The 21,811-nt window shown below is 45.9% G+C and overlaps 1 protein-coding gene across 1 annotated transcript in view; it reads left to right on the top strand.

The window, feature by feature from the left end:
* The first annotated feature begins 193 nt into the window (after positions 1–193).
* Positions 194–21,811, top strand: part of SKIC3 (SKI3 subunit of superkiller complex) — a 65,927-nt gene continuing 44,309 nt past the window's right edge. The window contains exons 1-11 of the mRNA XM_064176705.1: positions 194–284; positions 3,178–3,285; positions 3,785–3,928; positions 5,261–5,352; positions 6,166–6,241; positions 8,366–8,506; positions 13,336–13,434; positions 13,526–13,634; positions 15,985–16,125; positions 20,254–20,355; positions 21,183–21,316. Coding sequence (XP_064032775.1) covers positions 3,196–3,285; positions 3,785–3,928; positions 5,261–5,352; positions 6,166–6,241; positions 8,366–8,506; positions 13,336–13,434; positions 13,526–13,634; positions 15,985–16,125; positions 20,254–20,355; positions 21,183–21,316 — 1,128 coding nt within the window. The 5' untranslated portion in view covers positions 194–284; positions 3,178–3,195. The remainder of the gene's footprint in view (positions 285–3,177; positions 3,286–3,784; positions 3,929–5,260; positions 5,353–6,165; positions 6,242–8,365; positions 8,507–13,335; positions 13,435–13,525; positions 13,635–15,984; positions 16,126–20,253; positions 20,356–21,182; positions 21,317–21,811) is intronic.

Raw genomic sequence — 21,811 nt, 5'->3', positions numbered from 1 at the left:
TGCATCCTGCTGTGGCTGGAGGTGTCCCTGCTGCCTGCAAGGCGTTGCCCGAGCTGGCCGTGGCGGGTCCCTGCCGACCCGGGGCGCTCTGACTCGATGACGGCGCCAGGCGGCGCTAGCGCTGCCCTCGGACCACAGCTCCCAGTGTGCCCCGCGCCGGCTGCTCTCGCGTCTCTCACGGTGCCCGGCAGCGAGATGGCGGCGGCAGGGCCGCGCCGCGCCGCTGGGGCGCTGCACGCCTGCGCATAGGCGGCGAGGAGTCGTGGCGGCCGCAGCAGGGCGAGGTAAAGCCGAGCTGGGGAGCCCGTGGTGGTGGTTGGGTTTGGTTTTTTGTGTTTTGTCGATGCTGCGTCTTCCTGCACGGGCCGCGCTTGTGGGAGCTGTCAGCCTGGAGCCGTTTTCCCCTGTGCGGCCCTGAGACACCGGGCACCGCCCGCGGCCCGCCCGAGTTTCGCTCGGGGACAAGGCTGCAGAGCTTTTTTCCTCCGAAGTGCTTGGGTTTGTTCTGGCATGGTCTGTTTTCTGTCTGTAGGTGAAAACGGAGCTCAGGGCTGTCAGCGGAGCGCTTGTGGCGGTCGCGGCGTCCGTGCCCCCTTGGGTGGGAGTTGATCCGCAGGAACTGTCGAGCAACACGAGCCATGGCAGATTACGTGTTTGTAGGCTCTCGGAGAACATCCGCTCTCCTGCTTTGTCCTTTTGTTCACCCTTAGCAAGGGTTTTTCACCCGGTGTGCAGAACACCATCCGAATACCGCGACGAGGTACTTGTCCTTGTTTTTGCTGGTCAGACACGGGCGCCGGGCTCCTCAAAGCGCCCAGCGGTGCGGGCACACCGCCTTTGTGTTAGCACGACACACGCGATTGCTCATTCACGTTTTCCTGACCCACCCTGCAGCATTGATGTGTCTGCCCTCTAATTACTAAGTCAGTTCAGGGAGGTTTTGTAATGAACAGGATAATTTTTTGCCTCGGGTATGTGCATTTTAGCATTAGAGCTCGTCAAGGTTAGGTCAGAATACCCTCTTGCCACTTTGGTCCATAGAATTGTAGAATGGTCAAGATTGGAAGGGACCTCCAAAGGTTATCCAGTCCAACCTCCCTGCAGACAGCAGAGACATCTTCCACTAGATCAGGTTGCCCAGAGCCCTGTTGAGCCTCACCTTAAATGGCCACCACCTCCCCAGGCAACCTGTTCCAGTGTTTCTCTACCCTCATGGTGCAGAACTTGTTCCTAACATTCAATCTAAATCTGCTCTTCTCTAGTTTGAAACTATTGCCCTCATCCTACCACTGCAGGCCTTTGTAAACAGTCTCTCTCCTTCTTTCTTGTAGCCCCTTTCAGGTACTCGAAGGCTGCTCTTCTCCAGGGAGATCTTCCTGGAGCCTTCTCTTCACTAGTCTGAACAACCTCAGCTCCCCCAGCCTGTCCTACAGCAGAGCTGCTCCAGCCCCTTGATCATCTTCATGACCCATCTCTGGACCCTCTCCATCAGGTCCATTTCCTTCCTGTGTTGAGGGCTCCGGAGCTGGATGCAGTACTGCCGGTGAGGTGTCACCAAAGTGGTCTAAAAGTTAAATATTTTCTTACCTTGTGTCTGTCAGGAAGAGCAGAGACACTGTTTTGTTTCACATCCTGCTCAGGCTTAGGTGCTGTCTGTGGTACCTCTACTGTGCTTCAACTAAAAACCTATGATAAGTTTTTAGTCTTTTTCTTTTGAGATCACTGTAACTAATTTATCTCTAGACCCTCCAGCTGTTCTCTGTCTTTTGCTTTTTGGCTACTAAAAAGCCCTTTTTTTCTTTTTATTCAGCTTGTCACTTTTCTTGTCTCAGTTGTTTCTCAGCCTCCTCTTCCTTAGGCAATTTTGATTATGGTGTTTCTAATTTCACTTGAGGATAAGTATTTACCATGAGCCTCCAAACAGTACATGGTTGTGTCTGACTTTAAAAAGATGAATATGTTTTTAGAACAGGTTGCCCAGGGAGGCTGTGGGTGGCCCCTCCTTGGAGGGGGCAGGCTGGATGAGACAGACCCTGAGCAGCCTGGGATAGTGGGAGGTGTCCCTGTCCATGGCAGGGAGTCAGAGGTGGATGATCTTTAAGGTTCCTTCCAAGCCTTTCTACTATGTTCTTTTTAAATGTTTGTTTGTTTTCACTCTTCATTGTGGTGGATGCTAAGTGTGAGCAAAGGGAGAGGAGCTTTTTGGACCACACCTGAACATAGTGACAGGCTGGTCATGGTGTTGCTGTAGAGAGCAGACAGGGAAAACTCCAACCCATTGAGAGGTGATTCTGCCTCTTTTCTCTGCTCTGGTGAGGCTGCACCTGAACTGCTGCGTCTGGGACTGGGGCCCTCAAGACAGGAGAGACGTGGACCTGATGGAGAGGATCCAGATGAAGACACAAAAATGACCAGGGCGTTGGACCACCTCTGCTACAAGGACAGGCTGAGTGAGCTGGGGTTATTCAGCCTGGAGAAGAAAAGGCTCCAATACCTGAAGAGACTACAAGAAGGATGGAGAGAGACTGTTTCCAAAGGCTTGCAGTGACAGGACAAGGGATAAAGGCTTAAAACTGGAGAAGGGTAGATTTAGATTGGACGTGAGGAACAGCTTTGCACTATGAGGGTAGTGGAACACTGCAACAGACTGCTCAGGGAGGTAGTTGAGGCCCCATCCCTGGAGATGTTCAGTGTGAGGCTTGACAAAGCTATGGTCAACCTGATCCAATTTGAGGGTCAGTCTCCTGCTGACTGCAGAGGGGGTTGGACTAGATGCCCTTTGGAGGTCCTTGCCAAACCAGATGATTCTGTGATTCTATGAAAATGTGTCCTGGCCAAGATGCCTTTAAGCGCAGCTCCCTTATAGTAGCTAATTCTTACTCTTTAAAAAGAAACAACTTACAGGCTGTCTTTCTAGGAGTCTGACTAAAATGACTGTTGTAAAACACCTCTCGTTTAAATGTAACCAAAATTTTGGTTTAGGGTAGTTACTTTTTATTATTGTATTACTGACCTAATTCTGACTGGTAGCTAATTCTAACTGTATTATTTGTTTCATCAGTTTTCAGTGATGTATGTATTTTGGCATGTTGCTCTCTATTTCTGTGCTTAAGGTAGTCTCTGGGCAATTAGGATGTAAGCAGTGTTTTGCATTAAATATTATATGTTGTGTTTTAGTTTTTCTTAGTAGCCACAATGTCTAACAAGGAGGTGAAGGCTGCATTGAAGAGTGCTAGAGAAGCAATAAGAAATAAAGATTACAAGGAGGCCTTAAAATACTGCAAGGTAGTTATATTTTCATTTTCAAGTTAATATTTCCCTTTTTTTTTGCACATTTTGTTTACTGCTCCCATACTTCTGCAGCTATATGGTTTTTAAGAGTGCAGAGTGTGTTATTGACTTAATAGCTGAGATTGGTTTTCACTGATCGTTCATGTTAGTTGCCCTAAGGGAATCAACTTTATTCCTGCCTAAAGGTTTACCTTTATTCCTCTTTTACCTTTGCTTGTATGGTGGCAAGAATATTAAATTTAGAATGATAAAAATATGTTGCTAATCCAGACTTTTATTGCTGAACTACAGATATGGCCACTGGTAGAGAAGTCCCGATCTGAAACGTTCTCTGGCATGAAAAACTGAAGTTGTTCATCTTAGCCTTTACCTAAAAATTACTTCTGATGTACACAGACAGAATAATTCACCAAACTGCAATGCTGAAACTCAGTACATAGATCTGTAAGATGTATTTCACTCATCAGTTTCACTTAAAATTGTGTATTTCTAGGCAGTATTGAAGCAAGAAAAGGCTAACTACAATGCTTGGGTGTTTATTGGCTTGTCGGCTGCTGAGTTAGAGCAGCCTGATCAGGCCAAAGGAGCATACAAGAAGGCTATTGAATATGAACCAAACCAATTACTGGCATGGCAGGTATGTGAATGTCCATATTCGTGTTTCCTCTCCTCCCCTCTCATCCCCCTCTAAAAGGTCTTACTTTGGAGTTAAGTATGGGAAAAGGCAATGTGTTTTCTGCAGGCTCGTAGTTCTGCTGAAGCTTCAGAGTAGCTGAGGTTTGTATTGTCCAGGGTAAAGCTATGGGTGAGTGCATGTGTAGCAGGGTGAGCTTTAGTTTCATCACCTTTAAGTTTGTATTTCTTGTGTGGCCAGAGAGCAATGAAACACCACCTAAATACCCTAAATTCATCTGTGCCAGGGAATTTCCTTGAAACATTTCAGGATGCTTCTCAGATAGGAAAGAAACTGTTTTTACTTAGTAATTAATTTTTCAAGTTCCCAGCATGCTGTGGGTTGTTAATGAATTTTGTAGTTGCTACTTAAAAGTAATGATACACATTTAAAATACCTGCTGTCTGTAGGACTGCTTGTAACACTATGGTTACAACATGCAACTCTGTTACTTGGAAGCTCCTGAGGCATGAAGTTGCGCATTAGGTCTGTCTAATGGCAGCCATGGATATTTTTCTATGGTAGTAAGGTTCAAATTATAACTCTTAATGACATGTAACAAGGTGTATTGAAACCAGATTCTGATTTTATCTTACTATGTGTTGTTATACTTGCATGTAGGTCTTACATGACTTAGTGTACTTTGTATGTTGTCTGTTACGTAGATGGGATGATGTAATATATACCCCTCTGCTATGAGGAGAGGCTGAAGGAGCTGGGGTTGTTCATCCTGGAGAAGAGAAGACTCTGGGGGTGACTTTAAAGCTGTCTTACAGTACTCGGAAAGGTCCTCCAGGAAGGCTGCAGAGGGACTTTTCCTGACAGGACAAGGGGAAGTGGTTTAAAAATGAGAGAGTAGGATGAGACTGGAGCTTAGTAAGAAGTTCTTCAGTATGAGTCTGGTTGGACTGTGGAATAGGTTGCACAGGAACACTGTGGATGCCTTCTTCCTGGGCATATGGGTATTCAAGGCCAGGTTGGATGAAGCCTTGAGCAACTGAGTCTAGGTGAGAGGTATCCCTGCCCATAGTGGCGAGGTTGGAGTAGATGGTCTCTGAGGTCCCTTCCAACATAAACCATTCTGTGATTCAGTTATACAAGTTTTAGGTTGTTGTTGGTATGACTTAAGAAAGTGGGGAAAGCATTTGGTTTAAGTTGATTCAGAGACAATCAGTGTAGATTCTGCCCAGAGAGTGTTACCACTTGATCCCATGGAAGACAATGAAATTACATTTGTAGGCAAAGCTTGCAGCGCTCTCCTAACTGTTAAGACAAACTCTTTATTGCTTTTTAAAGGGATTAGCAAGTCTTTATGAGAAATCCAACCAAACAGACTGCAGAGGAGACTTGGCAGAGGTCTACCAAAAGCTTTTGGAACTCTACAAGAGGTAAAGGATGATGAAGGCCATAATTCAGTCTTGAGGTTTCTCATTCAGTGAATGCCATGGCTGAATACGCAGGATAAGCTTCTCTGGTTTTAAAGCCTTATCACATCAGTGGCTGAGCACTTGTTACTAAGGTTTCCTGTACCTGTAAAGGTTTTATTGTTCCTGGCCCTTTTAATAGAGTAAAAACTCTGGAAATAATTGTACTTGAGGTTAGTAGTTTGGAGAATTCTTTGTTATTCTGTGTTTTCTGTTGGAACTCACCGCCTTGAAGCATTTAGCTCTGACAGTTCATTGTCTGCATTAATAACTATGCTTATTTATCTCTGCTTTAACATCACACATTAAATGTTACATGATTCATATAGGTCAAGTTCTAAACAAATCAAATTCTCATCTGTCTCTGTGGCTGCCTGTAGTGTTCGCTTTGGGTTTTTTTAATATGAAAGTTTCACAAAAACAAAAGTGTAATCCTGAAAGTTTGTTGTGGTTTTTATATGTGGGGGTTTGGTTTGTTTGTTTTATTTTTGATGGTTGGTTTGGTTAGTTGGTTTCTTTCTTTTGTTTTAGTTTTCTTTTTTGGTTGATTGGTTTGGGACTTTTTTACAGATTGGTTGTTAGGATATTTGTTTTTCTCACAGAAGCAGTGAGTGAAGCTTTCAGGGTGGTCTGTTTGTATTTATCCTAAATATTTGTTTGGCAGCTGAACCCACTAAAAAAAATTGTCAGAATTTGAAAAATGAAGTCTGTTACTTTGTGGAAACTTTAGCTTCTCTGTGTGGAATTTTCTGATTTTCTTCTTTTCTGCTTTTCCAGTAGAGACAAGCAGAAATGGTGTGATGTATGTAACAAGCTTGCAGAACTCTATCATCAAGAGAAGAAATACTTAGAGGTAGGTTGGGTACTTTCTCTTTCCTAACAGGAAGTTTCCATCTGATCAGAGCTAATTACTTTTTGTCAAAGAATCCCCTATATTTTGGCCCTCTATGGTCTCCTTGTGAACCACAACCAGGGAAACTTACTTTAACTATGTTCTTTTCTTTTCCACTGTGTGAGACTTGGATGCAATGTGTTAAACTGATAGAACTTCACAAAGAGTTAGTGTGCAGACTGGGAGGGTGGAACATCACTTCTCAGTTTTAGAAGTCCAGCATTATCCCAGAATCACATTTACAGGCAGTATCTAGGAGTCAGGTGTCCTTTTCTAAGTTTGGCCAATTCTAGATATGTCACGGGCCTCTAGATACTTGATGAGCCCTTCACTGGTGTGGTGATGTCTTCCAATATTCTCCTGATACTTCGCAGTATGAAACTGTAGTCAGCTTTGGGTCCCTCAGTACAAGACGGATGTTGAAACACTGGAACAACAAAGGGCAACAAAGCCGGTGAAGGATCTGGAGAACAGGGCTGGTAAGGAGCAGATGAGGGAACTGGGATTGTTTAGTCTGAAGAAGAGGAGGCTGAGAGGAGGCCTCTATGCTCTCTACAGCTTCCTGAAAGGAGGCTGGGGCCAGGTGTGGGTCAGTCTTTTCTCTCAAGGAACAAATGATAAGACAAGAGGAAGTGGTTTGAAACTGCCAGGCAAGGTTTAGGTTCAACATGAGGAACAATTTCCATGCTGCAGGAGTGGTCAGACATTGGAAGAGGGAGGTGCCCAGGGAGGTGGTGGTGTCCCCAAGCCTGGAGGTGATACAGAGATATGTGTCTGTGGTGCTTGGGGACATGGTTTAGTGGCCATGGTGGTGCTAGTTGAAGGTTGAGTTGATGATCTTAAGGGTCTCTTCCAACCCAGGTGACTCATATGATTCATGCAAGAGGGTAAGGTGGAATTTGTACAGATCCCGAACTCAGCTGTGTGTGTCTTGTTACTGCATTCCGTGCACAAGGATAAAGTCACACAAAACTCTTCCAGGGAATTGAAGCTTCATCACACCTAGCACTCCCAAAGTCCAGGTCAGCAGGACCATTGCAGAAATCCTCCTGGCTTCTGTCAGTTTACCGTGAGGTGAAGTAGTTAAACTCCTGAATGGTTTCACAGCAGTGCTGCAGTGCCTGTGAAATAGTGTTACAGGATCAATACTTTGTAATAGTGTTACAGGATCCATGCTTTTGCAGTTATGCTGCCAGCTTCTCCTTTACTCTAAAAATGCTGCTTTCTTAGATGGTGGTGCACTGTCTTACTAGATGTCACCTTCTCTCATCCCCTTCAATGCCGGAAAATGAAAGATTTTGCAAATTGCTTAGCATAAGGCTCAAGACTAGAAGTCACCTTCAAAGCCTCTTGGCCTACAGGTGTCTGAAATTGAAACAGTTTAGCAAATGAAGGCAGACTTGCTCCATGTGCAGCAGGAAACCTCAAGTTAAGCTTCAGGGTCTTACTTTCTCTTCAGTTCCACTGAGTTTTCCACACTGGGATTTCATCATGCACTGCTGCTTTTCTTGTCCTTTTATTCATAGTGCTGTATGTGCAACAAGGCTTCCATTTTACTTCCAGAGATTGTCAGATGACTGTTTAGTTCTACTGTTGATTTTCTCCAGGAGTCAGGGTCACAACTCAGACCTCACTGCTCTCTACAGCTGTCTGAAAGGAGGCTGGAGTGAGGTGGAGGTTGGTCTCTTCTACCTAGTCTCAGGTGATAGGAGGGGAGGAAGTGGCCTGAAATTCTGCCAGAGGAGGGTTAGGTTGGCCGTGAGGAGCAATTTCTGTGCTGCCAGAGTGATCAGGGTTGAAAAAGGCTGCCCAGGGAGGTGGTGGAGTCCCCATGCCTGGAGGCGTTCCACAAATGTGTGACCAATGGCGCCTGGGGATATGGTTTAGTGGCCATGGTGGTGCTGGGTAGAAGGTTGCACTCTTCAGAGGTCTTCTACAAACAGAACAATTCCATAGTTCTGTACTCTTGAATGTTACCTCATTGACTCTACCGTGGAAATGGTCTGGGACTTGTTATTGCTCTAATCAGAAATCAGGTAAATCTGGGCTGTCACTTTAAATGTTGCTCTGTTGGTTGCGTTACAGGTGGCTGAATTATGGCAGAAGCTCATAGAGATGAAACAGGAGGAAGGTGCCAAAAAGGCAGAGCTTCATCAGCTTTGGAAGAAGAAGATCCAGTTCCTGAAGGGCAGTATGCAGGACCAGGATAATAAGACTGGGCAGTTGGTACTGTTTCTCATTCATGTTTCTCTAGATACGTGCACGTATAGGATGTTGAGATGCTGGAGTGTGTCCAAAGAAGGTCAATAAAGCCGGTGAACTGTCTAGAGCAGGGGTCCTCAAACTACGGCCTGTGGGCCAGATATGGCCCCCCAGGGTCCTCAGTCTGGCCCGACAGTATTTACAGAACCCCCACGGTGGGGGTTGCGGGGGAAACCAAGCAGCCACTTCCTGCCACTTAATCTGCTGACTGGCCTCTGCAGCCCCCAGGCACCTGCTGGGACTGGGCTGGAACCAAACTACAGTTTGGCCCCAGACAGTGTCTGAGGGACAGTGAACCAGCCCCCTGTTTAAAAAGTTGGAGGACTCCTGAACTAGAGGAACAGATGAGGGACCTGATATTGTTCAGTTTGGAGAAGAGGAGGCTGAGGGAACACACTCTCTACCACCCTCTGAAAGGAGTTTGGAGCCAGGTAGGGGTTTGTTTCTTCTCCTTACTATCAGGTGGTAGAAGGAGAGGAAATGGCCTGAAACTCTGCCAGAGGAGGGTTAGTTTGGCCATGAAGAACAATTTTTGTGTTGCAAGAGTGGTCAAGGATTGGAACAGACTGATGGTGGAGTCACTTCCAGGTGATCCCTGGAAGTATTTAAGAGTCATGTAGGTGCAGTGCTGAGGGACGTGGTTTGGCCAAGGACTTGTCCGTGTTTGGCTAATGATTGCACTCAATGATCTTCAAGGTCTTTTCCAATCCAGGCAATTTTGGGTGGCTCTGTGATGTTTGCAGTGCATCTGGACATCCAAGGAACCCTGAAAAACCATGCAAACCCTGTGTCTATTTGTCTTCTGAGTGCTCAGTGGTTCTAAACTCCTCAGGAAAAGATGGGTGGTTTTACCTTCTAACAGAAACATAGAATGCAGCAGTCTGTGGTGGGCCTTAGGTAGAAAAAGGCACATAAGTCCAAGTAGTCATCCTTGAAGTCTTTCGTCAGCTGTCTGCTAAGCTCTGCTGGAGCCCATATTTGCTTTGTTGTATTGTCCTACCTCTGCATATTACATGAAGCACCTATCATAAGCTGTGATAATGGGATGGTTTGACCCTGGCTGGATGCCAGGTGCCCACCAAAGCCACATGTCTCTGTCTGTTCCTCAGGTGGACAGGGAAGAGCGGATAAAGCAAAAGGCTCATGGGTTGAGATAAGGAGAGGAGATCACTCAGCAGTTACCACCATGAGCAAACCAGACTTGACTCAAGAAAATCAGAGCAGAGTCATGAGAAATAAAAACTAGGTTTTAGAATGTGCCCCTACCATCTCTTCTTCTTAGGCTTAACTTTCCTCCCAGTTTCTCTATCTCCTTCCTTCCAGCAGTGCAGGTGGACGGGGGATGGGATTTGTAGTCAGTTCATCACAGGTTTTCTCTGCTCCCTTTCCACCTTGGGGAGGACTTCTCACACTCTTCCCTGCTGTAGTGTGGGGTCCCTCCAACAGGAGACAGTCCTCCAAACTTCTGCAATGTGAGTCCTTCCCATGGGCTGCAAAAAGTCCTTCAGCATTGCTCCTCCCTGTTGTCATGAGTCTTGCCAGCAACCCTCCTCTAGCAAGGGCTCCTCTCCCCATGAATCCACAGGTTCTGCCAGGACACAGCTCCAGCATTCACACAGGGTCACAGCCTCCTTCATGCATCCACCTGCTCTGGTGTCTTTCACAGGCTGCAGGTGGGTATCTTCTCAGCTGTGGACCTCCATGGGCTGCAGGGGGACAGCTGCCTAACCCTGATCTTCATGACAAGCTGCAGGAAATCTCTTTTCCAGCACCTGGAGCACCTCCTTCCCTTCATCTTCTCTGACCTTGTTGTTCACAGGGCTGTTTCTCTCACATGGTCTGTCTTCTCCCTAGACGCAGTTGCCTTTACATTGTTTGTCCTCTATTCTTAAATATATTATCCAAGAGGTGCTATCACCATGGGTACTAGTAGTGGGTCTGTCAGACACGGGGGAAGCTTGTAGCAGCTTTTCAGAGAAGCCAGCTCTGTAACCCCCCCTGCTCCCAAGCTTTGCCAAGCAAACCCAATGGCAGCATTCTTCAAAGTACTAAACTTCTCCCTGCTTGCCTCCAGGGTGGAGTAGCAAACTTTGTGCAAGTTTTCCACTTCTTTGTACCTGGTGCTTACTCTAGGCAGCAGTGTTTTGGTTTGCATTTTGGGATCTTTCCTGATAGATTTTAAGCTCTTACTTCTTAGGAGAATGGGAGAACGTCAAAGCTAACTGAAGCAAATAGAATGGTCTTGAAGTCTACCAATCCTGTGTTTGCTGTGCCCAAAGATAAAATTAGGTGATTTACCAGATGAGCCTCCATCAACAGGAAGGCTGATATCTCTCATCATCAACCTAGTTGATTGCAGTGCTCCTGAATGTTTGAAAATAGAAATTGAAATAATTTCAGGCAGCAGCAAAATGAATCTGGATCTCTGCCTTTTGAGAAAGCAAGTGCTATAACTTGTGAGCTTTGATAGCAAAGAGGTGCTGCAGACAGTGTTATGTTCTTTTGTGAGGATGAGAAGTTTAAATAATAAAACCAAAGGTTGCATTAATATCAGGAATGGATTTCTCATGCAAATCCACAGCTCATTTTACTGCAGTTTTGAGTAAAGCACCTGAACCTCTTAAGTTGTGGCACTGAAGGCAATGTCCCATGTAGTATTTGTAGGAAGCTGTGGACGTCTTTTTTGGGTATCCTGCACTCCATGGTGCTTGTGTTGTCCAAAATGTGGGGGGTGAAGAAATAAAAGATCACGTTTCCAGACAAGGGAGGAGAGGTGACAGCTAACTGTGGAAGATGTCAAGTTTTGTGGTGCCAAGTCCTTGTTTGAGTTAGGAGTACATATGAGGGATCTGTGTTCATACAGATTTTGCCTTCCTAATGTGTTGCTGCTTTATAGAGTCACAGAGTGAATTGGGTTGGAAGGCACCCTCAAAGGTCATCTTGTGCAAACCCCCTGCAGGGAACAGGGACACCTCCAGCTAGAGTAGGTCGCTCAGTGCCACATCAGGTTTGACCTTGCATATCTCCAGGAACTGGGTCTTCACCACACTTCTGGACAACATCTTTCTATGTTCCATCGCTCTCATAGTGAATAACTTCCTGTCCAACTTAAATCTCCTCTGCTTCAGTTTCAAACCATTGCATCTCTTTCAGACAATGAGCCTGCTTTGGCTGCTGGTTGAATACCACCACACCATGAGGAAGTGGTTTTGTGGCTTTCTTTGTTCACAGCACTAGTGAAAACTTCATGAGTAGGATCTATATCATAACATGTATCTATAGAAGAACTGGGAGTCATGTCCTGTGAGGAGCAGCTGAGGATTCTGAGTTGGTCTGGTTTGGAGAAGAGAATGCTGAGTGACCTCATTGCTTCCTTGAGCTTCTTGAGGAGAGGATGTGGAGAAGTAGATGCTAAGCTCCTGTCCCTGGGATCCAGCAACAGGGTCATAGAATAACAGTGGTTTAGGTTGGAAGGGAATTGACATGGGCTGGGACACCTCCCACTAGCCCAGGCTGTGCAAGGCCTCATCCAACCTGGCCTTCAACACCTCCAGGGAGGGGACATCCACAACCTCTCTGGGCAACCTGTGCCAGGGCCTCCACACCCTCACTCTCAACAATTTCCTCCTCTTCCAGTATCAGTTTCCCTTGTCCCAGCTCAAAGCCATTGTCCCCTATCCTGTCACTCCCAACCCTTGTCCAAAGTTCCTCCCCAGCTCTCCTGGAGTGCCTTCAGGTACTGGAAGACTGCTCTAAGATCTCCCTGCAACCTTCTCTTCTCCAGGCTGAACAGCCCCAACTATCTCAGCCTGTCCCCATACGGGACATAGGTTGTGTAGGAATTACTCAAAGGTGTGCTGGAGGAGCTTCAGAACACTCAGGAGGAAGCATTTCTGTACCAAGAGTGTGGTCAAACCCTGGAACAGGCTTCCTGGAGAGGTGGTTGATGCCCCAAGCTTATCAGGGTTTGAGAAGCTTTTGAACAATACCCTTAAGAACATGCTTTAACTTTTGATCTTTAATAGCATGCTTGAACTTGAAACTTAAGTCTTTGGCCAGCCCTGAATCATAGAATCATAGAATCAACCGGGTTGGAAGAGACCTCCAAGATCATCCAGTCCAACCTATCCCCCAGCTCTATCCAGTCAACTAGACCATGGCACTAAGTGCCTCATCCAGGCTTTTCTTGAACACCTCCAGGGACGGTGCCTCCACCACCTCCCTGGGCAGCCCATTCCAATGCCAATCACTCTCTCTGTGAAGAACTTCCTCCTAACATCCAGCCTATACCTACCCGGGCACAACTTGAGACTGTGTCCCCTTGTTCTATTGCTGGTTGCCTGCCTGAAGAGATCAACCCCACCTGGCTACAACCTCCCTTCAGGTAGTTGTAGACAGCAGTGAGGTCACCCCTGAGCCTCCTCTTCTCCAGACTAAACACCCCCAGCTCCCTCAGCCTCTCCTCATAGGGTTCGTGCTACCAGGCCCCTCACCAGCTTTGTCACCCTTCTCTGGACATGCTCCAGCACCTCAACATCTCTCTTAAATTGAGTGGCCCAGAACTGGACACAGTACTCAAGGTGTGGCCTGACCAGTGCTGAGTACAGGGGCAGAATAACCTCCCTTCTCCTACTGGCCACACTGTTCCTGATGCAGTCCAGGATGCCATTGGCTCTCTTGGCCACTTGAAGTGGTCAAGCAGTTGAACTGGGTGCTTGTTGTAGGTCCCTTCCAGCTATAACATATTGCTCAAGTCATGGTTTGTGGCACTCAATCATTGTTTCTCATTTCAGCTTTTGTCTGCGTTTGAGCACTCACTGAACTCTGCTGACACTGTTCCTGGTGAGGACCACCAACGTCTCTACAAGGACTTTATTCAGTGTTTGACTAAGGTAAGGTTATATTTGTCTTCATCAGTTGGAAGATGTGACATTCCACATCTGACCCTTCACACCAATAACTGTTTAACTTTTTCTTTTCAAGTTTCCTCATGAATCAACTAGGTTGGAAAAGGCCTGTAAGGATATGATGGCTTTGTATCCTGCTGTCACTTATCCTTTAGAAGTACTTTGCTTGCACTTTCTTCAGTCCGGTGAGTAGGATGAACTGAAACGTTTTCGAGGCTTAAATCATGTCTTTTACAGTTAGTCTTGTGACCTCCTTTTTACCCTTCCAGTCCAAGGGCTGGTTGACAGCCTGCTGAACATGAGCTAGCGGTGTGCTTAGGTGTCATGGAAGGCCAATAGCTTCTTGGCCTGTATCAGGCATAGTGTGGCCAGCAGAACTCTGCCCGTAATGTAATTCTGTACTGGCACTGGTGAGGCTTCACCTTGAGCACTGTGTGCAGCTCTGGGCCACTCACTGCAAGAGAGATACTGAGGTGCTGGAGCAGGTCCAGAGGAGGGTGATGAGAATGATGAGTGGGCTGTAGGGAAAGTCTTATGAGGAAAGGCTGAGGGAGCTGGCGGTGTTCATCCTCTTTACAACTACATAAAAGGAAGTCATAGGCAGGTGAGGGTCAGGCTCTTCTCCCAGGCAGCTAGTGACAGGACAAGAGGACATGGCCTGAAGCTGTGCCAGGGAAGGTTTAGGTTGGCTATTAGGATATTTCCTCTTGGAAAGGGTGATTAGGCACTAAAACGCACTGCCCAGGCAAGTGGTGGAGTCACCCTCACTGGAGGTCTTTCAGAGAAGATTGGATGTGGCACTTGGTGGCATGGTTTAGCTGATGTCGTGGTATTTGGTTATAGGCTGGGCTTGGTGATCTCAAAGGTCTTTTCCAGCCTCAATGATTATGTGGCACTGTTTACTTTCATCTTATGTTTTTTGGCAGTCTGGAAATGAAAAGTGGCACCATGATTTGCTCTTTCCTGGTCTGTCACTGAATGGTGACTGTGAATTGACAAAAAAATAAAGAGTTAAATCCATCTCTGGCACTGCACAAAGTCATAGAGAATACCTTAAAAAAACCCTCAAAAGCAGACTATTCAGATAAAGGATGGCTGGAAGAGGGAGTGGAGAGTTTTAGCCAGTGCCTTGAGGCTGAGGATGAGCTATACTTCAGTTCTTCTTCACAGAGAAAAATTCTCTTCACAAAAAAAATCAAATATTTGTGTAACTCTAGAGGAGAATGCCTGGTGAGCAGAGAATAAACACATCTGTTTAGGTGTTTGTTCCAAGTAGGAAAGGACAATCTCTGAGGGGAAAACAATGGTATTTTCAGTAGCGCAGGGGCCTGAAAAAGTACAGCTACTATTTTAAGTAGTTCACTAAACAACATTGTGCTAATGTTGGACACTTTCTCAGCATTTTAAGATTACTAAATTTTGGTCTTTCATTTTATTGTTTAAGGCATCAGAAATTGACAGTATTTAAAACAAGGAAAGGAAATCAGGCAGAAAAATCCCTGGTTTCTACAGAGAGTAATCACTTTCAGCTTAGGTAGAAGAATGCCTTTTCCAGTTCTCAAGGTAGGCTTCATGGAGTAATGAGCGACATAAAACTTCTCACTGTGATTTGAAAGGATGAAGACAGGTGAGCCCCAGACTCCTATTTCCACATCAGAATGCTTCACTATTGGGAAAAACATGCAGAAACTGATTCCCAAAGGAAAAAAGAGCATCTGGTTGGCATAGCTGTCATGTAGCAGTGCTCTGACAATGTCTTACTATCCCATGACCACTTTGGGGTGGGGAGAATGGTGCTTAAGTTATGAGAAGTCTGTTTTGTTTATATCTGAGTCATTCCAATTGCATCTTAACCCTTCATGTCCCAAATCTGTACTTTGCTAGTCACTTTTACCAAATGCAAATCAAAGGCATCCATAATAGTTTTGAAGAAAACAGCAATTCAAAGACTGCTGCTGCTAATCACAGCAACTGCTCTAAGCAAGGACTGCCAAGTCTGCCACTGCAGCTAAACACAAACCTAAAAAGTGAGTGGCATCAGTTAAAATATATCCAAGACATTTAATGAGGTAGTTTCACAGTAAGAGTGCCTTGGCAAGCTCATCACAGCTCATCTGGGAGTACACATGGCCTGCTGTGGTGGGGAAATAGTTTTGCTTTATTTGAGGCAGAGCTTGATGCAGACATTCAGCTGAGTCAAAAGTGTGAGGAAGATTTTGTTGTTTATTAATAAGGGAGTGCACTTGTAGGAATATAATAGGAGTAATAAAAAATTCAGATTTCAGACTGACAGGTGGGGGTTTTGTTGGTGGGTTTTTTTTTTGGTGGATCTGGGTGTTCAAATTTCTGCTTGTTTGGGGTATTTGGGTTTGGAAGTGGAGTGTGATCAGGATATAGTACCTGTGAAAAAGGTTAATTTAATGAATGTATTGCTTTGGGCTCAAGAACAGGGGTCATATTTATGTAGATAATGTATGCTGCTGTATTTTTTTTCTAACTTAAAACTCTATAAAATACTTCTTTTGCTGAAACCAGGTACTTTGTCAGAAGAGACCCTGGGCTATTTCTCTAGGCTTTTGGAGGTGGATGCAAGCAATGGTCTAGGCATCATCAGCTGTGGTATCAAATGCCTGCAAGAAGAGAAATACAGGGAGGCCATAAAGAATCTTACTGAAGGTAAATGTGCAGTATCAGGTGTCAGCAATCTGTAACTTAAATGCCAGCTAATTTCATGCTGAATATTTTGGGAATATTACACTTGCGTTCTTCTTTGACACTTCTGAGACCAGATAGGTTTTAGAAAGAACACTCAGCATTTTCTCTGGGCATTGATTTGTTTTTTAAACGTAGCTTTAAGAGTAACAGCTCCGTCATTCATGCTGTAGTCACCTCTGCGTTACTTTGGTGTGGTCAACCTTGAAATATATTTAATGTAACTGCTACTTGGGGAAGTACCTGCAAGAAGAACATGAAACTGCTGGAGGCGGTCCAGAGGAGACCACAAAGACAATCTAGAGGGCTGGAGAACCATCCCTGTGGGCACAGGCTCGGATAGTTGGGGCTATTCAGCCTGGAGAAGAGAAGGCTGCAGGGAGACCTTAGAGCAGCCTTCCAGTACCTGAAGGCACTCCAGGAGAGCTGGGGAGGAACTTTGGACAAGGGTTGGGAGTGACAGGATAGGGGACAATGGCTTTGAGCTGGGACAAGGGAAACTGATAGTGGAAGAGGAAGAAATTGTTGAGAGTGAGGGCGTGGAGGCCCTGGCACAGGTTGCCTAGAGAGGTTGTGGATGTCCCCTCCCTGGAGGTGGTGAAGGCCAGGTTGGATGAGGCCTTGCGCAGCCTGGGCTAGTGGGAGGTGTCCCGGCCCATAGAAGGGAGGGGTTTGAACTGGATATTCTTTGAGGTCTCTTCCAACCCAAACCACTCTGTGGTTCTGTGAAGCAGTAAATACAGGCATGAAGGAATGTGGAGTTTACAAATTAAAACAGAATGCAGCTCCTCTAATCCAGTCACTGCATTTCCATACCTAAATGAAGATGACTTCCTGTGGAAGTGACACCATGTTAAGATCTCTTTTAAAACTTATATTGGGTAAACATTTGTATTGGTATGTAAAGGGAAACACTGCAGGGTTTACTTAGTCATTTATTATACCAGCCAAATTTACTGAATTGCTGTTTTACTGATCCATAGTTTATCTTGTTTGTAGTGAGATAGCAAAGCTGTCTGCAAGTGGTTGGTGGTGGGGAAGAAAGGAGTATCCACTCTGTGTGCTAGCCATTGGGAGTTCAGAACAGCTGGTTAAGAAAGTTGAGTAATGAAGCATCTGAGCAAACAGCTCCTGAAGGAATTGGGGGAAAAAAAGAGGGTGTATCACCTCTGGAAGGAGGGGAAGGCTTCTCCTGACGTGTTTAAGGAGGTAGTCAGATTATGTAGGAGAAAAATTAGAGAAGCTAAGGCCCAGCTAGAACTTAGGCTGCCACCTCTGTGAAGAATAATAAAAAGCACTTTTATAAATTTATAAATTCTAAAAAGAAGGGCAAGAAATGCCTCCACTCTTTACTGGACCAGGAAGGGAACATTATAACTGACGACGAAGAAAAGGCTGAGGTCCTGAATTCCTTCTTCATCTCAGTTTTCAACAGTAAGGAGGGAGTTCAGGGCAAGTTGCCTCTTGAACTGGGTGATGGGGTCAGGGAGCAGTGTGTTCCCCTGGAAATCCATGAGGAATTAGTTCAGGGCCTGCTGAGCCATCTGGACACCCACAAGTCCATGGGACCAGATGGGATCCATCCCAGGGTGCTGAGAGAGCTGGCAGCTGAGCTGGCCAAGCCACTCTCCATCATTTTCCAGCAGTCCTGGCTCACCGGTGAGGTCCCAGGAGACTGGAAAATGGCCAACGTGGTCCCCATCCACAAGAAGGGTCGGATGGAGGAACCTGGGAACTACAGACCTGTCAGCCTGACCTCAGTGCCAGGGAAACTGATGGAGCAGGTTATCTTGGGGGTGATAAGAGCACACCTAAGGGATGGCAAAGGGCTCAGGTCCAGCCAACATGGATTTAGGAAGGTCAGATCCTGCCTCTCCAACCTGATCTCCTATGATCAGGTGACCCGCTTGGTGGATGTGGGGAGGCCTGTGGATGTGGTCTATCTGGACTTCAGCAAGGCCTTTGACACTGTCCCCCACAGCAAACTGCTGGCTAAGCTGTCAGCCCATGGCTTGGATGGCAACACTCTGTGCTGGGTTAGGAACTGGCTGGAGGGACGAGCCCAGAGAGTGGTGGTGAATGGTGCCACATCCAGCTGGGGGCCAGTCACTAGTGGTGTCCCTCAGGGATCAGTGCTGGGCCCCATCCTCTTTAACATCTTCATAGATGATCTGGATGAGGGCATGGAGTCAGTCATCAGCAAGTTTGCAGATGACACTAAGCTAGGGGCAGATGTGGCTGGGTTGGAGGGCAGAAGGGCTCTGCAGCGGGACCTTGACCGCCTGGACAGATGGGCAGAGTCCAATGGGATGGGGTTCAATAGCTCCAAGTGCAGGGTGCTGCACTTTGGCCACAACAACCCCATGCAGAGATACAGGCTGGGGTCGGAGTGGCTGGAGAGCAGCCAAACAGAGAGGGATCTGGGGGTGCTGATTGATACCCACCTGAACATGAGCCAGCAATGTGCCCAGGTGGCCAAGAGAGCCAGTGGCATCCTGGCCTGCATCAGGAATGGTGTGGTCAGCAGGAGCAGGGAGGTCATTCTGCCCCTGTACTCTGCACTGGTTAGACCACACCTTGAGTACTGTGTCCGGTTCTGGGCCCCCCAGTTTAGGAGGGACATTGAGATGCTTGAGCGTGTCCAGAGAAGGGTGACGAGGCTGGTGAGAGGCCTTGAGCACAAGCCCTATGAGGAGAGGCTGAGGGAGCTGGGATTGTTTAGCCTGGAGAAGAGGAGGCTCAGGGGTGACCTTATTGCTGTCTACAACTACCTGAAGGGTGGTTGTGGCCATGGGGAGGTTGCTCTCTTCTCTCAGGTGGCCAGCACCAGAACGAGAGGACACAGCCTCAAGCTACGCCAGGGGAAATTTAGGCTGGAGGTGAGGAGAAAGTTCTTCACTGAGAGAGTCATTGGACACTGGAATGGGCTGCCCGGGGAGGTGGTGGAGTCGCCATCCCTGGAGCAGTTCAAGGCAAGATTGGACGTGGCACTTGGTGCCATGGTCTAGCCTTGAGCTCTGTGGTAAAGGGTTGGACTTGATGATCTGTGAGGTCTCTTCCAACCTTGTTGATACTGTGATACTGTGATCTGGGATTTAAGCAATCGGGAATCAGCCTGTGCTGAGATCTGTTCGTCTCACACTGGATTTCAGATTCTACAGTAGTTTATGCACAGTGAAGTGATTGTGAAATGCATATCTCAGGCATTTAAGACAAGAAGTCTTCCCTGCAAAGCAAGTCCTTTTAGCTTTAATGTTTTAACCAAAACATACAACCTGTCTTTGATGAAAGATACACCTCCCAGATAATTGTATTCATTTATGTGTAATATTCTACTTGTGAAAGGAAGAATGCAAAGGACTTGGTATGATATGTATATGGATGCAATTTGGAAGTAGTATCTTTGCTTGTAAGCCACTGTCTTCATTTGGCTTTCAAGCTTCAGGAATGCCAGAAAAACAACTCTTCAGCAAATTTGATTACTCTAGTAACTGAATAATTCCTGCAATATTTCTCTTTAGAAACCAATAGAAACATTGACTCAGGTTAGTAGTTTGGTGTTGCTCAAATTCAGTTTTATTACTGAATCTTTAAGGTGAGTTTATCAGGAAGCTTCAGTGAATAGTTGTGCTGTCATGTGGATTTATTTTGCTCTCTTGAAGATATGTAGGCCTTTTGTGGCTTCTGTGAACTTTATAAAGGGATCTACAGGTTACTGAGGTTAATGTCTGATCAGAATGAAGGACTTTTCCTTTTTGAAACAAAAATGCACCTTAAATGGTATAACATTTCCTCACTTTTTCCCCTTTTCTTTGTATGTGATAATAGATACAGAATGAAGCCTATCCAAGCCATATGTGCTTCTTAGTCTTTGTCTTGCTGCTTAGAGGCATCTGTATCTAAACCAGTTTAAAATAAGATTCAAAGGAAGAACTAACTGCAGGCTTTGTTACTGGTTTGATAATATGGTTGGGATGTCATTATAGGGCAATACAACATCTGCCAGCTACAGTATCTTTGTGATAAGAGCGAGTTGAGGGTTTTTCTTTTGGTTGTTTTTAGAGCCTTTAAAAAAAGTTCCTTTTTTATTAGGTCTGCAGAAGACCAGCCAGTGTCCAGCAGCATGGTATTATTTGGCAGAGGCATACATGAGAATTCACAGACACGGGGATGCTCTCCAGTCCTGCAATAAAGGTAAGTGCTAAATGGAAGTGCAACACCACATTATATAGCCCAGCCAATGTGGCCTTTGGATGGTAGCTGCATCTCATGCGTTGTGCTGGTGTCTCCTGCTTTGAGTCACAGCAATTCCATGAACCAGGCTTGAGGCAGAGTGCCTGGAAACTACCCAGCAAAGAAAGACCTGGGAGGAGTTGTTGACAGCAGCTGAGGATTAGCCAGCAGTGTTCCCAGATGGCCAAGAAGGCCACCAGCATCCTGGCCTGGATCAGCAATAGTGTGGCCAGCAGGACCAGGAACCTCCTGCAGTAGGCACTGGTGGGTTCACCTGAGCAGTGGGTTCATTTTTGGGCCACTCACTGCAAGGAGGGCAGTGTGATGGTTTGGGCGTTACCCCCTCTAATTTGTAAAATCACCCAGATTAGACTCAGCTGCTCTGGAAATTGAATGAATCTTTATACCTTAGCACAACATACAAGCAGATATTTACAGTATATACAGTTATATACAGAAATATACAAGGTAAAAGGTAATACAGAAACACAACTCCCCTCCCAGAAACCTGAGTCCCCAGGAGGGGCTTTCAACCACCCTTCCACCTTCTTCCCATCCCTCTAACTTACCCAAGACTTTGCCTTATGCTCAAGGTAGCTTGGAGGGTCAGCCAGGGGGGTTAGGAAGCAGATGGATTAGTCACACAGATGGCAGGTGATGTTAGAGAGAGAAGTTCAACCCAAAGCCCAGACAGAGAGCCTGTGTCTTATGGAAGTTTTGGGAACAGTGGTGGTCTTAGTAGTTCCTTATCTCTTTGGACTGGATTAAACTTTTCCCCTTGTCAACAGCTCTTCAGACTCTTGGAACTGCTGAAGGTCCTACTCTTCGGTGGAAGAACCTTATCCTGCAGTTGAAAGCAGAGGCTTTGATTAAAACAGCTGATGCTGATGCTGCAGAAGAAGCCATTAAAGCACTTGAGCAGGTATTTTCACTGATGAAAAGGTGTATTTATTTAAAGAACTATTGTTTTTAAAAATGCTGTCATCTTCCTCCTCTAAAAACTCAACCTGTGCATTTCTCTTCTTTCTTCCTTTTTACATCTGTGTGGTATAGGCAACTCCTACCAAGTGTGGTGCCCTCCAGCCACCACTCCTTCCTCTGATTTTGTTTTCTTTTGGTGTTTTTGTTTTAGGCTTTGCTACAACTGTTTTTCACTCCCCATTCTAATTTTAGAAGCTGTCACTGGTCTTGCTCAGTGCTGTTGAGTGCTTGCTAGTTTTGTGGCTGTTTTTCATATTGATTTGAATTGTTATAACCCTTCATTGCCTTGTCATTAGCCATGAACAAGAGCTAAGATCAGATGGTTAAGCTTTAAGCAGAAAATGCTGTCTTTCTATTTCTGTCTCGGTTTAATTCTTTGCTGTTTAGACTTCTGTACCTTTATCCATGCTCTCTCCAGTCTTCTACCTGTTTTCCA

The sequence above is a fragment of the Pogoniulus pusillus genome, chromosome Z, assembly GCF_015220805.1.
Source record: "Pogoniulus pusillus isolate bPogPus1 chromosome Z, bPogPus1.pri, whole genome shotgun sequence".
Classification (NCBI taxonomy): domain Eukaryota; kingdom Metazoa; phylum Chordata; class Aves; order Piciformes; family Lybiidae; genus Pogoniulus; species Pogoniulus pusillus.
This window is presented reverse-complemented; position numbering and strand designations above follow the sequence as displayed.